General features: G+C 35.5%; 2 protein-coding genes across 7 annotated transcripts in view; one reads left to right on the top strand and one right to left on the bottom strand.

Annotated features, from left to right (window-relative positions):
- Positions 1 to 6321, top strand: part of NT5E (5'-nucleotidase ecto) — a 56793-nt gene extending 50472 nt beyond the window's left edge. Inside the window, exon 9 of the mRNA XM_081044194.1 lies at positions 1461 to 6321. Coding sequence (XP_080900320.1) covers positions 1461 to 1624 — 164 coding nt within the window. The 3' untranslated portion in view covers positions 1625 to 6321. The remainder of the gene's footprint in view (positions 1 to 1460) is intronic.
- Positions 6322 to 12601: 6280 nt separating this feature from the next.
- The window catches only part of SNX14 (sorting nexin 14), a 65806-nt gene continuing 60378 nt past the window's right edge, over positions 12602 to 18029 (bottom strand). For all 6 annotated transcript variants that reach the window (XM_081044191.1, XM_081044190.1, XM_081044189.1 and 3 more), the window contains 6 exons: positions 17571 to 17694; positions 17134 to 17298; positions 16858 to 16953; positions 14508 to 14599; positions 13776 to 13832; positions 12602 to 12824 (listed from right to left, as the gene is read on the bottom strand). In XM_081044191.1, the coding sequence (XP_080900317.1) occupies positions 12786 to 12824; positions 13776 to 13832; positions 14508 to 14599; positions 16858 to 16953; positions 17134 to 17298; positions 17571 to 17694 (573 nt within the window). In that variant the 3' untranslated portion in view covers positions 12602 to 12785. The remainder of the gene's footprint in view (positions 12825 to 13775; positions 13833 to 14507; positions 14600 to 16857; positions 16954 to 17133; positions 17299 to 17570; positions 17695 to 18029) is intronic.

The raw sequence follows: 18029 nt of genomic DNA, 5'->3' as shown, positions 1-18029 counted from the left end.
AAAAATCCACTCATAGCAACTTGCAAATACACACCACTATATAGTAAGTAGAATAATAACTGTACTCGCCAAGCTATACATTACATTCCCAGGACTTCTTTATTTTATACTGGAAGCTTATACCTGTTAATACCCTTCACCCATTTCTCCCATCCCTCACCCCTGTGCCTCTGGTAACCACCAACCTGTTCTCTGTATCTATTAGGTTGGTTTTGTTGTTGAATTCTACATATAAATGAAATCATACTGTGTCTCTCTTTTTTGACTTATTTCACTTTGCATATTGTGAATATGCAAATTTTTTTACTTATTTCACTTTGCATAATGCCCTCAAGATCCACCTGTGTTTTCCCAAATGGCAAGATTTCATTCTGTTTTTATGGCTGAATAGTATTCCTGTGTATGTGTATATACCACAATTTCTTTATCCATTTATCCATTGAAGGACATGAAAGTTGCTTCCTTATCTTGGCTACTGAAAATGCTGCAAAGTACATAGGGATGCATATTTTTCTGACTTAAGTGTTTTAATTTTATTTGGATAAATACCCAGAAGTGGAATTGCTGGATTACATATTAGTTCTATTTTTAATTTTTTTGAAGAACCTCCATACTGTTTTCCACAGTGGCTGTACCACTTTATATTCCCACCAACAATGCACAAGGGTTCCCTTTCTCCACATCCTCACCAACACTTATTTCTTTTCTTTTTGATGACAGCAATTCTAACATATGTGAGGTGATGTCTCGCTGTGGTTTTTTATTTGCATTTCATGATTAGTGATGTTGAGCATCTTTTCTTTTGTCTGTTCGCCATCTATGTCTTCTTTGAATAAATGTCTATTCAGATCCTCTGCCCATTTTTGTTTTTTTTCTGAGTTGTATGAATTCTTTACATATTTTGAATATTAACCCCTTATCAGATATATGATTTGTAGAGTAGTATTTTTAAAATAAAGTTGTCAAGGTGCCTATGGGTTTGTTGTAGTAGCTACAGGCAATTAGTATTTCTTTATCAGCTCTCCTCTTTTTTGGAAATGAAGTCTCCATTGTCTCTCCAGCAATTATGTGAAAATGATTCTGGAGCAGGCAAGCAAAAGAAAGCCACTGTTATGTCTCAAGTAATTGTTCTTGATCCAGTTCCCTAATGCCCTTGTTCCGGAGTGGTTTCAAGGCAATGATGTCAACAACCTTTTTCTAGAGTCATCTCAGAGCCGAGACCCCAATTACCTACTATTGAACCCCAGTCACATTTTACACCTATAACATGAAAAAGAAACCAAGTTCTTTGCACTTACGATCACCACTGTTCTTACCTTCTTTGACACTTTTTCTCTGCTTATGAAAGGAATATCTTCCCTCTTATAATTACAAAGGACTTTAGAGAAATACATGTTGTTTCCTCCTCTCTTACTGCTGATACTTTTTCTGCAGTTAAAATAATGTCTTTATTTTTCTAGGTGATGAAGATATCAACGTGGTTTCTCAATACATCTCAAAATTGAAAGTAATTTATACAGGAATTGAAGGTCGGATCATGTTTTCTGCAGGAAGTCATTGCCATGGAAGTTTTTCGCTAATATTTCTCTCATTTTTGGCAATTATCATTGTTTTATACCAATAGCCAAAAACTCTCTTTGCCATTAATGTGTGGAACTGCATTTTTTCTCTAATGCGATTCAAGCCTGCCTTTAGGAACTGGCTTTGTAAGGGCACAGACCATCCTAAAAGGCTCCAAGAAGCTGAGCTTAAAGGGTTGTAAATGAAGAAACTGACATGATCACTCAGGATCAACTTAGTGAACACACAGGAAGAAAATTTAAAAGGGGCCCTATGAGGGGAAGGCCAACAACCATCTTTAGTTTACATATGCAAATTTTAATAAAATTTTGTTAATTTTAAACCATAGAAATCATTTTTCTCCTTTATATCCATTCTAATCCACCAAATTACTTATGTTTACATAGAACGTTATTATTTACAAGGGAGTTTTAAGCACATTATCTTACTTGCTGCTCATCATTTTCTTTGACGGGCAAGACGGGTGTTGTTTTTCCCATGTGACAGATGAGGAGACTAAAGCTCAGAAAGGGTTGACTTGTTTAAGGCCACACAGCTAAAAGTTACAGATCCAAGATTTGGACCTAGGTCTTCTGACCTCAAGTCCGGTGCTCTTTCAACTCTATCCAGTTGCCGTTCAGAAAGATACTCGAGGGTCTCTTCAATAGCCCCAAGCTCATAGAGGACAAATCTCTGTTTTTTTGTTTTGTTTTGTTTTTTCCTTTTTAGCTCCTGCTGTTGTAGTAAATTTAATGGACTACACACAGGGCAGCAGTCTCTCTTGCACCACCCATGTGCCTCTGATGAGTCAGGTAATAGGAAAGGCCAGAGACTGCAAGTCAAAGGGCAGGAAGAAAGGGAAGAAGAGGGCACCCAGGGTTGATTTACATTATAGAAGAGAAAGAGCTAAAGGACATTTAGATTTGTTAAACATATATACGTGCTAAGGAGTAACAGCACAGTGCCTGACTTGTGGTATTAGCTGCTAATAATTTTATGAGATTCCGTCAGTTCTGCCTCTATGCTCTTTCCTCCCTTCTTCCTAATGTGAAGATGTCATGAGAAGAGAACCTTCTCAGACAAGATGAATTCAAAACCTGCACCTGTCCCTCCCAGCATGTGCCAGCACTGTACTTATTCTAGTCGCACCACACACACACACACTCACCTCCCCCACGTAAGGGAAACCTAGAGGGGAGACAAGGGTTTTTTAAAAATGATATACAACAAAATTTTGAAGTCCTCTTTGCCACCAAATCTGAATAATCACCCTTAAGTTATTCTCAAGTACAGATATGAGAATTCCTTCTGGGTGGCCCCTCTGAGTGGGGTGCTCAGGAAATACCCAGAGTGATGAGAGGATTTATGCCCAAAGAACAAACACTTGCTTAAGGTGGTAATGGGACCATGTGAACCTTCTCAGCGTTGCATACATGATCCAACAAGAAATGGAAAATTTCACTTTAAAAAACAGTGAGCAGACAGCAGCTTGAGGTTTGGAGAGGGTGCATGTTGGTTTGTTAATGTTTACAGATATTAAGTACTCGATACAAAATATACTTTTAAATTTCCTAACCTCTGTATAAAGGCTGTTACAGTAAAATAATTCCCTCAGTTGAATGAATATACAGATTAACTATAAATAAACAAATGTCAATAAGCTTCTAAGGAAAATTAGAGAAAGGTGCATTTGGGTATATTTTTTATGTTTGGCCTAGTAAACTAGGAAAAATCCTATTGGAGAACAACTTTTTAAATAGTTTTGTAAGTTTTCTAAATATGTATGCATGTATTATGCAGTGGTTTAAGAAATGACCTCAAAACACTTTGCAATTGTAGATTCCAAGCAATAAAACTGAAGATATGCTCTTTGTCTTTGGTAATTATTCCTTCTTTCAAGCAAATACCTGTAACCCAAGATAATATGACTGAAGGAAAACAGACAGTTAATCACTGACATCATTTCCCTTGATCATAAGCTGTTTGCCATCGGATAACCCTCCCTATCCTCCTTCTAACCCAAAAAATGAAAAAAAAAATGAATGTAATTTTCAGGTAGGCAAGAAGACTAAATAAAGAATATTTTAAGTAACACTACTAAGTTTTCTGGCTTTCATGTACAGGATCTAACGTAGAAACTGCTTTGAGGCCTATAATAGTATCCTAAAAATAAAAAATGTCCACATTAGAGAGTGTTGAGGATTTTAATTAATTTATCTGAATTGGATGTGCATCTCAGAATCTTCTTCAAGCATACAGATGACACAATAGACCTTGATCAATCAGATACCTTAAATATATCGGGTCGCAGAGCCGCCTTCAGCAGTTTGTAACAAACCGTAAGGTGGGTTCCTTAGAAGAAAGTTTAAGTTGCTAATATCTGTCCATTAGAAAACAGTTGCTCCCCCAGGGAGTATGTAGTCTCATGGATGTAAGGCTAGGCTTGCCAAAATAAGGAAAGGTCCCTTATTAATTTCATGGGGCTGCTGTAACAAAGTGCCACAAACTGGGTGGCTTAAATTACTGAAATTTGTCTCACAGTTCTGGAGGCTCGAAGTCTGAGATGAAGTTGGCAAGGTTGGTTCCTTCTGAGGGCCTGAGGGAGACTATCGTGCAGACCCCTTTTCGAGCTTCTAGTCGCCTCAGGCATTCCTTGTCTGAAAGATGATGTTCTCGCCATGTTTTTACAAATCCTTTTCCCTCTGTACATGTCTGCCTCTGTGTCTAAATTTCCTCTTTTTATAAGCACACAGTCATAAGGGATTAGGCCCACTCTACTGATTTCATTGTAGTCATCTGCAAAAACCCGATTTCCAAATAAGGTTACAGTTACAGGTACCAGGGTTTAGGACTAAAGTCCTGCCACAGGACCCAACATAGTTTCAGGGGACACAGTTCCACCTGTGACAGTCCCTGGGGTGATCAGCTTGGCAGCCCTAAGGCAATCAGCAGCTGTGTTCTAAATTATTCTGCATGTGAAAGGGTATAATGTAACTTTTATGCTGATAAAATAGGATATATTTTAGAAGTTATCTGGCTCAACTACAGCAAAGTCAAAAGGAACCAGTTTTCCTATCTAATGCAGTCAAAAGGAGATGCTTTAAACTTTTATCACAAATTTGGAGATCTCAAATCTCTAGTTAGTAGTACTGAGACCTCTAAGAACCAAATGAAATACTTCATGAAAACATAAGTAAGCTAGTTAGGGTATGAAAACAATTTAACTCTGATCTATGACAAAAATGGCTGGCATCTTAAAAGCAACAATAGAAATTACAGGCTCATTTATCGGGATCCTTGGTTACTAAAAAAAAAAAAAAAATGTCCATAAGCACAGACATATCAGAAGGATATTAGCTACTTCCCAGAATCATCAAGAAGCATGAAAAGTCAAGCCTAGAAAATGGAGAACAAGCAAGGAAGGTGGGACATGGTTTAAATTCAGGCACAGGAACAGTCTCAATACACCGCCCGGTGCTGCTGGGTTCCCCTCCACTGCAGCCCTACCGCCTTCATTCAGAAGGGAGCATCTAACGCACTGAGCCCAAATTGCCTTTCATAAAGATGAACAGCTGAGTGAGGATTTAACTCCACCCTGTTGGCTTCCACAGTGAAAATCAATGCCTTCTCTCCCAATTACTTTGGAATTCCTCCGGATAAAGATGCTCCAATTCTGGACAATCAAAAATGAGAAATGACCCCTATGAATACTCTGAAAATGTTCAAGTACAACAAATATATATGAAATATGTTAAAAACAAAAACACTACCTTCTAAGTCTGTCTTGAAAACTATACTGAGCTCTTAACTTTCTCTCCAACAATGTTCATTCACATGTATGATATCCAAATGTTTATCCAGATATCCATATGTATGATATCCAAAAACACCATAAAAGTAAACATTACAACCTATCTTTGGTAAGACAATCATTAAATAATTTGTAAATGGATTAGTAATGTAATCATCCCTAAGATATGTTATTACGTTATAAAGAAAAATAAATACGGCTAATCAAATTTCTAATTGAGCTTGAAGTTTTCGATTTGATGTTGATTTTTTTTCCAGCGCTATAGTCTGCAGATGAAGTAAGGAGATCTATTTAAAGAACAAATATAAGTTTTATTTTACTGGTAAAATTGCAATATATTAACTTTACATGTTAACATCAATAAAAATAGTGTTTGGGAAAATTTCACTAACTTATCATGGAGTAAAACTAATTTTGTGATCCTAACTTTTGTGTCATAACCAAGAAACGCTTATAGCATCTTTCCTGCTATTTACAGCACAGATGTATTATTACTCTACTCAAGTTCTCTTCCTGTAGCCTTGCCTTATTCCTTACTGAACATCTACCTTTGGGTAAAAGGGAAAAGAAAAGATGAAACTATAAAACCAGAGATCTTAGGCACTACTGTAGAGTAAATCATAATGAACAAACTAGCAATGTAATCTCAGTAATGACTGTTCCTTAGAACTACACCACAGATTAAGTAGGCGGCTGGTTCCTTGAATGTCTGATCACTGCTTAACTCGAGCCATCCCTACCTATCCCATTCAGGAAAGCGCACAGCAATGTAAGTGAATGAGAGCAGCATTACAAGGCTAACATGGAAGCCAATATAATTCACACTTGAAATATACAGAGAAAAATAAATCACACAGAAACTGCAATATTTAGATTATATTCACTGTAATAAATTACTACTCATCCCCCTTCAAAATTAATCAAGAGACACCAGTGCACTCAATACCAGAACCGAGACAACTGCTAATCTCCACTAGATACCAGCCCTACGCTTAATGGCAGAGGTACCTAACAGTGGGAGAAGAATACATAACAATTAGAAATATCAGTGAATTGTAAAATCAGCACAAATCCACACCACTTATAAAAGATCATTAATCTATTTATTATAAGACCATCATGACTATCTTAAAACTTTTCATCAACACAGCAACTTTGAGCACATGGTGCAATTCAACAGTCTGCAATGCTATTTGCTCTAGGCCATTCTCCATCCTTTGGTGCTCAGCCAACCTGCCACCCTAAAATTATTTGTAGCCATCAGTGTCCACTCAGCTATATCTATGATGTACTTAACTTCTTATAATTATTCAGTATTTTGGCCACATTCAGTATAAATTTTCGTTTTTGTGGTTATTTAAAAAAAAACATCAACATCTATCTTTGTGCTCTCTTGTAACTTCTCAGCAGTGTAACTGCTATCATACAATAGCCCCTCCCCTTTCTTTCCAACATCCTTCTCTACTTCCTCCTTCTCTTAAAACATCTATCTGTTCATCCAATTCGAAAGTCTGGGAGTTTGAGCCTGAGTCACCAGTATCCCAAGGTTAGTTGACATGATCACCTTACCTGCAGCACTGGTTCGGATCACGAATAGAGGCATGAGCCTTGGGTCTTCAACACTTCTTTCCTTCTAGCAACAATCATACAGAAAGTGAGGGACCCAGATCATAGGCCACATCCTGCCTCTTAACACCCTTCATGCACATGCCACCTCAACTCACCTCACCACCCCCACAAACAAGTCTCTTTGGACTGATCACCTTCTAAGTGCCAGGTGGTGCTGGGCTACACACAGGGGATACAGGGATGAGTAAGGCACATCCCTGCACTTATAGACTGTTCACCGCTGAGTGGAAGAGACAGAAAAAGTTAACATCTAAAAAACTACTGGAAAAAGCCTGCACTCTCTGGGAGACACTACCTCTCCTATCCTAGGTAGTTCTGGTTGGACTGTTCATTACAGAACCAATCTCCTAGCCCTAGGTGGCAGCACATGACCGAGGCCTCACAACTATAAGTCTGATCTTCTTGGTCTGTTATTGGCCGAAGGATAGGCATGTGACTTAAGCCAAGACAATAAGAATCCTTCCACAAGCTTTTATACATGTAGAGACAAGCTCCTGTTTTTACCACTCTATCATCCTGTGATTCCACAGTTGCTTGTAACTATCTTCCCCCACATGAAGGCATCTGCAAGAATGACAGCAAACAAGACAGAAGCTGAGACAAAAAATGGACACAGAGAGTCCTAATACTATTCAAGTGCTGAGTAAGTCATACTGAGTACAACTCCATTAATGCCTTTCCATGGTTGGTTACATGAACAAATACGTTAACTACTCTTGTCTTTTTTGTAAAACAAAGTTGAGTTCTGTCACTTACAATAAAGAACTTAAACCAGCCCAGTCTAGGAGAAAATGTCAAAAAGTTTCCTTGAGCATGTGTTTGTGTGAAGGTGAAGGGGAGGAAGGCAGTTAAATAGAATAGTCCAGACATTAAGTAACGTGTAAAATCCCTCAGGTAAAATTATGTGGTTTTCATTCTAGTACTACTAATACAGATGTAACAACTTTAGAAAATTATCTAAAACACATTTCCTTATAAAGAAATTTCAATGTCACCCATTTTTTTCAGACTTTTGAGTCACTTTTTAAAAATTAAAAGTCACCCAAGAAAATAACTTAGCAACCCCTCCCTATTTGTGAGAGTTCCTGGGAATGGCTTACATGTCCCAGTTTCTTGCATATTGCTCTAAGCTGCTCCAGGCTTCTCCACAATTTCTTCAGGTAGCCTCACTATCAATTCACCATGCTGTACCAGTTTTCTCCACTTTGGATTGTCCCAAAAGATGGATATAGTACTCCCTTCACTCCCCGGAGCAGCTAGCATAAAGCTGTAGTGTTAAAAGAAAGCTTTACTAAGTGGGCATAATTGGAGGAAGTCACGATGAAAAAGAAAACTTATAACTCAATCTGAGATATCAATGCTCCTATAAAGCACTGGCCAAGCCCATCACATGGAGTCCCTTATGGGGTTCCTCCTCAGCTCCCTTACCGTGAAGCAATGGAGAGCCCCGGGGTACAGTCCTTAGACTACTTCGCTTTTCTATTTATACTTCATCTCTTGATGGTCTCATCCAGTTTCATTACTTTACATCTGGATGCTGGTGATTCCCAAATTTGTATCTCCAGCCTGGATCTCTCCCCTGGGCTCCAGACTCATAAACACAACTGCCTACTTATCATCCCTAGTTGGGATGACTTATAAGCATTCAAACTTGACACTCCTAAAAATGAATTCCTCATCTCTTCACAAAACATGTGCCACTCACCATTTCCCTCATTTCATTTAATAGACCCTTCAGGTTGAACCTTGCGGTCATCCTCGGCTGCTCTCTTTTACTCAAACTCACAAGCTATCCATTGGTAAATCCTGTAGAGCCTAAAAAAAGACTTCAACTTCTCAACAGCTCCACAAGTACTATCCTGATTCAAATCACTGCCATTGCACCTGAATTACTTCAACGGACTCCTAAATGAATTCCTTGCCTCCACTTTTGCTCCATTTTAGTCTATTTTCAATACAGCAACCACTGTGATTCTATTATAATAAAAGCAAGAGCATGTTGCTCACCTGCTCAAAATCTTTCCATTACACTCTAAGTAAAAGCGATAGTTGTCACTTTTAAAAGTGACAGTTGCCCTGAGATCTGGTTTCCCACTACTTCTCTGACATTACCTCCCCATCAATCTCCTTGTGTTATTCTTCCTACAAAACAGGCAGACTCCCACTCAACCCTTGCACTTGCTATTTCTCTACTTGGAACATGGACCCTCAAATATCTGCATGGCTTGATTTCTCACCTCCTTTAGATCTTTTCTTCAGTGTCCCAAACCACACTGTTTAAAACTGTAACCCTCCAACTCTACTACTCTGTTTCCTTTCTCAGTTTACTTTTCTTCTGAGCACTTACTACTTTCTAACAGTATTTCCTTACTTATTTTATTGTCTGTCTCCCTCAGTTTGAATGTAGGCTTACAAATGCACAACTATATCCCTAGCATCTAACTGTTACATAGTGAGTGCTCAATACACACTTGTTGAATAAATTGAATCAACTATTCATAATTCCTTCTCCTGTACCTCTCTGCCACCCTCGTCACTCAGTCTGAAAGCCACAGTCCTTTCCTCCGACATTACCTCCCCCAGAGAAAATAATTAAGAAAGTAATTTCTCTACCTAAAAAAATCTCTTTTCATTAAGCAAAGCAGTTTGATTCTTCTTCTAACCCTTCTAAAACCAAAAGGTCAATTAAGTCTTCCCCAAGGATAGCTGCCTTTCTCCAAAGATTAAATTTTGTAGCCTCCTTCTCCTGCTCCCTAATATGAAGGTGATTACAATTTTGCTAACAGCATCCCTTCCCCCCTTCTGTTGTTCTACATCAGAGATTAGCAAACTATAACCTGAGATTCAAATTCTGCCTGCCACTGCTTTATATAAATAAGGTTTTATTGGAATACAGCCACATCCATTACCTGGCATGAAATAATATTTTAATAAAGTTTGATAGAAAAAATTCATAAATATCAAATTAACAAAAAATAGTGAAATGAAAACTACTTTTGACTGCATTTAACAATCTTCTAGGGGCCTGTAGGCCTCAGGTTAAATGTGTCTCCTCTGTGTTTCTAGCACTGTTGAAGAGATGACTGGATATATAACACAGAGCATACTCTGAAACGGAGGTACAGTATACTGCACCAGCAAGACTTACTCGTTTGCTCACTCATTCAGTCATTTTTATTCTAATGTTGACTATATCTGAAATTACAACTTGTACCGTGTTTTCCCGAAAATAAGACCTATCCGGACAATCAGCTCTAATGCATCTTTTGGAGCAAAAATTAATATAAGACCCGGTCTTATATTATGTTATATAAGACCCAGTCTTATACTAAAATAAGACTGGGCCTTATACTAACTTTTCCTCCAAAAGACGCATTAGAGCTGATTGTCCAGATAGTTCTTATTTTCGGGGAAACATCTATCATTATACAATCTGTTAAGAAGTCTGCAAAACAGACTTTTATATTTCTATTGTAAAATCTATTGGTTCTTAGTAAATGATAATTTAAGTGTTTGCTTTCAACCATTTCTCAACATTTTCTGATATCTATAACTAAATGATTATATTTACAAACAATCCCAGACTGTCCTTTATAAATTTCAAAGTGCCTTATCTCTTTAATTTCATTTTATCCCCCAAGTGGAAACATTGATAGTTGTTTCCATAAACACATTTCAAAATGTGAAACACATGCAGTAGATGACACACATAAAGATGGACAGAAAGAAATGTGCAAAGGAAAATATTTGAAATACACCAGGGGAACATACTTTTTAAAGGGATCCAGAGTGTGACTACTTTTGGAAATAAAAGCTCTTTTCATGGGGCATTATTGACAAGAACATGAAGACTAGAGAAACAGATCTAAGTTTTAATTCTAACTTCACCACTCTCTCTGGCTTCAATATCCTTTCCTATAAAACAGGAATAATACCATCTTACTGTTATTGTGATGGATGATGAAATATGATAATGTATATGAAATGTCTGGCAACTAGTTCCTTTCCCTTTATAATGTGAATGATTAATTTTATATCTGTACATTTTTGTACATCGCATTTTCTTTAAATAGAACTCACCAACTGCTATGGATTGAACTGTGTCCTCCTAAAATTCATGTTAAAACCTCAAACCCCAACATTGCTTTTTCTAGAAATGGGGCCTTTAGAAAGTAAAGTTAAATTTACTTCATAAGTCATAAGGGTGGGGCCCTAATCCAATAGGATTGGTGGCCTTATCAGAAGAGAAAAATAGTTTTCTTACTCTTCCCCCATGCTGGCACACTGAGGTCATGTAAGCACACAGTGAGACGGTGGCATCTGTGAACCAAGGGAAGAGGCCTCAGAATAAAACTTACCTCACTGGCACCCTGATCTTAGACTTCCCAGTCTCCAGAACTGTGAAAATAAATTTCTGTTATTTAAGCCACCAGTCTATGGTATTTTGTAACGGCAGCCCAAGCAACTTTTTTCTCATCTAAATAAACAGAATACCATAATTTATAGAAGAACAGATGAGGATATCATAAAAGAGCCTGTAAAATATTTTATTTTTCCAGTTCATCATGACATTTGAAATAATAATGTTCAAAATGCTATGGATTTAAATATGAAGAGAACCTGATTAATCTTCTACTTGTTTCTGAGAAATTAGTAAATGTTTAAGGCTTGGTATTAAAACACTGACTCTCAGAAACTCATACATATTCTAGAATTTTCAAGTAATTAAAAATGTAATAGAACTACTGACGAAAATGTTTCAAAAATTTACAACACGTAATGACCATTTTTTTAAACCTTGGAAAAACATAAGTGAATAATATCATTAAATGGTTTAGCTTTCCAAATTATATTTAGAGATCCTACAATACCCAACTTAGTACCTAATACATGGCTGAAACTCAATAAATATATTCTGAATGAATACTACAACCAGTAACCAAACAGAAAATGCTCAATCCTGAAATTTGGTTTCAAGGAGAAAAGCATAGAATGAGAAAGAATTGTAAGTAGAATTCTAAACATTGAGTCTCTAAAAATAATCATTTAAATTAACTTTCCTCGAGGAATGCAGTTAATTCCACATTTTTCTTTTGGAGAGACAACTGACAACATAAACCAAACATCAACGTTACTAAATTGTCTATGTAATTTGGAATATAACTATATACATTCAGTAAAATGTAGTTGCAACCATATAATCACAAATATCTGTAAGTACTCAGTTTTCACACCTAAAAGGGCTATAACCTGTCAGTCATCCAGCAAGAGGAAGAAGTCCCTGTGTGTTCTCAAAAACTCATAAAGGATGTCTTCTTTACAGACACAGTTAACTATGTAGAAAATGAAGAAAAAAGGGAAAAATAAACCTACTAAAATGCATGAACTCTAAATAAGAAAGCAAATCAGATCCTACTCTGTTTAGTGTTTTTCCATACTAAACATAATTATTTTCATGGTGATACAATACAAAGATTATTGGTCTTATCTGTTTGTCCTAAAGAGATTATGAATTATCTCTTTAAAAAATGGCAATAACAAGGGTGTATGTTCTAATAAAATTTGAATAACAGGTGTAAAATGAAAGGCTATGAAACCCAGTCACTTTTAATCATTATTATATTTGTGTTAGTCTTTATTAAAACAAAACAAAAAATCAAAATTTCAGACATTGAACTACATGATATATACAAGAATATACAAAGGTAAAAGAAAAAACAGTACGTATCTACTAAGCTAGCACAGCAGAAATTTCAACTGGTTATTCTATCCCAAATCCAAATGTTTACATCCAAGACGTCACAGAGGTAACTTCTTTTTGTACCTAAAGTAAAAATAAATCTATTTAATAGAAGACAATAGGGTTCATTTGTGAATTGCCTAACAGTTCCATAGTTCCAGAGTATTAAAATTCTAACCTAAGACATATACATATAAATTATATATATATATATATATATATATATATGCAAATTAAACCAAAAGAAATTAGTTGGCATATGCCACAGGTAATATTTATGTTTTAGAGATGAGAAAAATGGGAAGGTATAGTGACAGATTTTACAAAATCTCAAACAGAGAGCTGAAGTTGTCCTGGTACTTGAACATAAAATGTCCGTAACTGCCACCCTGTTTCAATATACATATAGTATTACTATAATTTGAAAGCTTGTAATTAATAGGTAAGCAGTCCAAACCTGAAATCTTCTATGAAACACATTTCATTGCTATACCACAACCATGAAGAGTAGTTATTTCATCTGACCAAAAAATAGTCAAAAATAGTAGTAAAAAAATAAAAACAGTAAAAACTAATGACAAATTTTTACTCAAACCTCAAAATTCAATGTAATAATAATATTAGCGTCCTCCAATACTAATTCATTTTGTGCTCTGGAGTTCATATAAGCTCAACTGCTCCAGAAATACTCAAGTCTGACAGGTAGCATTCAGTGTTACAGATGACAGCCTGAAGAGCATGGCGCATTCTAGTGCCATGACTTAATCTCACACCTTCTTCTGGAAAGATTCTATGGGGTATAATGACCCTTTCTGCTTGGAATTAGGAAAGGATGAAGTCGAGGCAGTTCCTGACCCCGATATCCACTCTATGTTTGAGCATGTTAAATAAAGAAAATAGAAAGAGCCATTTGTTAAGGTTGCTCATTTTTTAAAAGAATCTGTCACAAGGATTTCCTTAGTTTTTGTGTCCCTATTAAAATAAATGTCAGCATACCATTAAAAACAAAGAATAAAATTGCTGCTTTTCAGTTACCTTATTGAGCTCTGGAAACAGTTCTTGTATCACAATGTCCAATAAAACATAAGTCAGCTAAAGCACCAAAACAAAAAGTTTTTTTTAAGACATTAGACAAAACAAGCCATAAAAACGATAAACACAAAATTCAGGACTGTGGTTACTTCTAAATGGGAAGGCAGGAAATAGAACTGACAATATAAAAGAAGCACAAAAGTAACTTCAATAGCAGCAATAATGTTGTTCTTAAAATGAGTGTTAGATACACTTGTTCACATGTGGACATTTTATTATTATCATGCCTCATAATTCATTTTGTGTTAGACATTTTATAAGTAACAAAAATTTAAAAGAAATAAACAGAATACAAAATTGTAACTGTAATACGATCAACAGACTATGTAGACTCTAAACATAAAAATGTTAACTATTGTTATTTTATGTAATCTGAATGATAGAATTGTCGAGTTTTGAATCTATTTTATTTCATGAATTTTCTGTCTTTTCCAAATTTTCTATGATAAATATGTTTATTTTAAATCAAAACAATTAATGCTATAAAGAAAGAAAGGTAAATCAGCAAAAAAGAGTAACACAAATAAAACATACTTTTCTTATTTGAATGCTGGAATTACATTGCCTTGATTTAGTAGTGTCACTTCACAGTTAATAATACATCAGACACACTATTGTGTCATTCACCAAACCTAGCTAACTCTAATAAACCCAACCTGCTTTAATGAATTTTACCTGCTTGTTGAGAACTGGCTGCTGTAAGCCATCAAATAGAAGTCTGATGCTTTCATACTTGGCTTCTTCACCAATACACTTGACAATCAGATCTAAACAAGAAAGCCACATGTGAAACAATTTTATATTATAAAGTGACTCATCATTAAGTGGATCATAAAACAAAATCTCCACCCTATTTCCCACATATTATGCAAAACTGTAAATCAGAATTTCCTAAACCAGAGCTTCTGCAAGGGTTGTATGGTCAAGTTGAGAAATGCAGTACTGTGTGTCCTCTTTTTGGAGATTCACAATGCACAAAGCATACTGCAAACATACTGAATGTTACAGTAAAGAAATCTGCCTCTACTATTTAGTGATAAAAAATAGCTGGAAAATAATACATATTGTATTTTTCCATTCAGGTAAAACAAACAAAATAAAACCCTAAAATTATGTCTGTACATTAGTAAATACATGTATAAAAATGCATAGAAAAATGTCTGGGAGGATTAACACCAAACTGAGCACGTGGATACTTCTGCAGTGAGAAGAGGATGGCTTCTACATTTTACTCTATATATTTTCATAATGTTTGAATATCTTATCAGAAATGAAAGTTTAATTTTTAACACAGACTTTCCTCAATGACTATGACCACTTTGTTTCTGTACTTTTTGCATAATTACTACTAACCATCTAACAGAACAATCTTTTCTGGAAATGCTTAAGCACTAATCTAGGGTCCAAAAAGTTCCAACTCATGTTTGACTGTACCGCTGTCATGTTATCATTCCTGTTACCAAAAAGAGCCAGTCCTTACTAAAATCTCTGCTGAATGTTTTCCCCCAAGCAGGAAAAGCAAATCATTCTTAAGTATGTGTTCAAATATTTGTCCCTTCCCCTCCCCACAATCATAATGAAACTCTTAATGCTATTCAGAGAAAATTCTCACTTTATGTTGGCTTCTGTGAGGTAAATCTAATCCTAACAGGCAAAGGCAAAATTCAATTTACAAATAAGCGTAGTAGATCCTTGACATTTTTAAGCTTGTAGCCCAATATGGATCCTTGTGAATCCTCTAATTCACTACTACTACACAGAATTTCCCAATCAATATGCACGAAGCATAATGGACAAAAATAAGTAGTCCTTTCATATCCTTCAGTACTCACTAAGAAATAGTAAAGGACAATAGAAAGGCATGCTAAATAAGCTTACTCACTAGCTAAATTACTCCTTCCTAAACGAAAGTCTTAAAGTACATGTGATTCAAATTTGTGCCTCAGCAACATAACAAATTATTATATTCACTGTCTTTGCATGTTGTTTCTGAATATTAAAACTAAGACTGTTAAAACCATGAATGCCATATGTTATAAAACAGGTAAGAAATTATTTCATCACCTACCTACAGAAGACTTACTCAAAAATCACTTTTGTTCACTTTTCGTGCAGACCAGGGATTTGACTTAATTGTCTTCACACAGAACAGGCAGGACTATTCTGAGACTAACTGTTCAATGATGAGAATTCTCTAAGGTACAGGCCTAAGCCCTCTTCATTCTTACTCTATATTTTCTGCCTTGGCATTATTATCCACTCACACACGACTCCAATATCTCTCTATACATACTGTACATTTGTTTCTCCAATTTCCAAACCTGGATATCTAAATGCTTACTAGACTTTTCCTTCTGAATAATGTATAGGCACTTCACACTCAAAATGTCCTAAACTAAGTACCCTCTGCTTTGACCCCTTGACATTTTTTTCCTTGTATTCCCAGTATGTATTCCCAGTAAGAGATTACTACCATTCGTTTACCTGATGGTCCAAGCCTACCTCCTTTATGGGAGAGGTGATCATACGCCTCCATTGAGATACTCTTGACTTGAACATGCCTCTATTACCATGTTTTGTCTGTATGTCTCTCTTCCTGCTAGACCTGTGCTATCCAAATGCACTTTTCATATCCCTTGCACTTTGCATAGTGCCTGGCACACAGAAGGTGCTCAATAACTTTGGAATGATTTTGATCTTTTAGTCATACACATTAGTGTAGCTCTTCTCATGGTATAGCACCAAGACTCCAACTGTCCCACAAACGTGACACTGATTAATCTGATTATAAGTTATTGTTAAAAGAATCTGGCAATTTGTGTGAATAGAAATAGCCTTGTCTTAAAGTTCTTAGTGCTAACATCATAAAAACCAAATTTTATTTAACTAATGAGTTAATTATAATTGGCCCTTATAACTATTTCTAAAACAAAAACTCACAGTAAAAGTTAGTTTCAATAATTACTATACATTGTGACCTCAAAGGAGTGTTAACCTATATTAAACTACTTCTTAAATATTATACCTGGAATGTAATTCATCATTTCTTCAAAAGTCCGTTTTGCTCGTTTTTGCTTATCCTGGAGAGACCGAGGTTCAGTATTTTCACAGAATACAGCATCTAAAAATAGAAAAAGAAATATTTGCTGGAATTTTCACCTATTATTATACACAAAGTATTTCCTCAGAGTGGAAACACTAATAAACAAAAACAAACAAGATTTCTCACTCTTTTAGATCTTATCAACATCTTTAAGAGTACATCAAACACGAAACAAAAACACATAAGAAAAATGCATACCTCTGAGAAGTGTTATGAGTGAGACCAAACGGTGCTCCTGAAATAGCTGTTCTAGTTTGCAATGAATATAGTAGTCAGTATACATTTCCAGGGTGTTTTTAAAGAGGATTCGAGTTCCCATTAAGAAATGATGAAGCCAGTCAGGAACTTGGAAAACCACCCGTCCTGAGAAGGATTACATGGAATACTTCATTGTTAAGACAAATATATTATTTTAACATTTTCCAATATCAAAAACACAAATGGTCAATACTTTATTTGTAAACACTAGTAACTTTAATATGGTCAAGACCAATTATATTGAATTCTTATAAAAGAAGTACCTTCAATTTTAGAAAAAGTTAAAATGGCACAATATACAAGAGCATCAATTTGCATCCCAGATGAAATATACATTAATGAAAAACAGATTTTAATAGTAACCATGTAGATCTTACCTACGTACATCAGGTAATCATAAATTCCTTCTAAAGTCATCATCTCCATAAAATAGTTCTGATTTTGCTTTCTTTCTGTATTCTCAGCACGATTTGCATTATTCTTAAACAGATCATTGAAAAGCTAAAGTAAAAATTGAAATAATAAAGATATGTAGTTTATTACAGCTGCTCATAATAATCACTAAGGCTAAAGTAACACAGTGCAAAGGCATTCAAACTTTTTTCAGTCAAAACAATATCAGATAGGTTAAGATCTGCCTCCAAAATTCCAGATATATACCCAAAATTGAATAAAAAACGTGCCCCAAAACATAAAAGTCTATATTCATTTTAGACACAACAGATAATTCATTGTCCATAAAGAGCCCCTTTGTTTTTTTACACCAAAAGGAGCAAATGAACATATAAAGATGTATAAATGTATTAACGATAGCTAATTTTAAAACTAACATGATT

This window comes from Rhinolophus hipposideros, assembly GCF_964194185.1.
Source record: "Rhinolophus hipposideros genome assembly, chromosome: 3".
NCBI classification, from domain to species: Eukaryota; Metazoa; Chordata; class Mammalia; order Chiroptera; family Rhinolophidae; genus Rhinolophus; species Rhinolophus hipposideros.
Note: the sequence above shows the minus strand (reverse complement) of the source record. Positions and strands in the feature narration are given on the sequence as shown.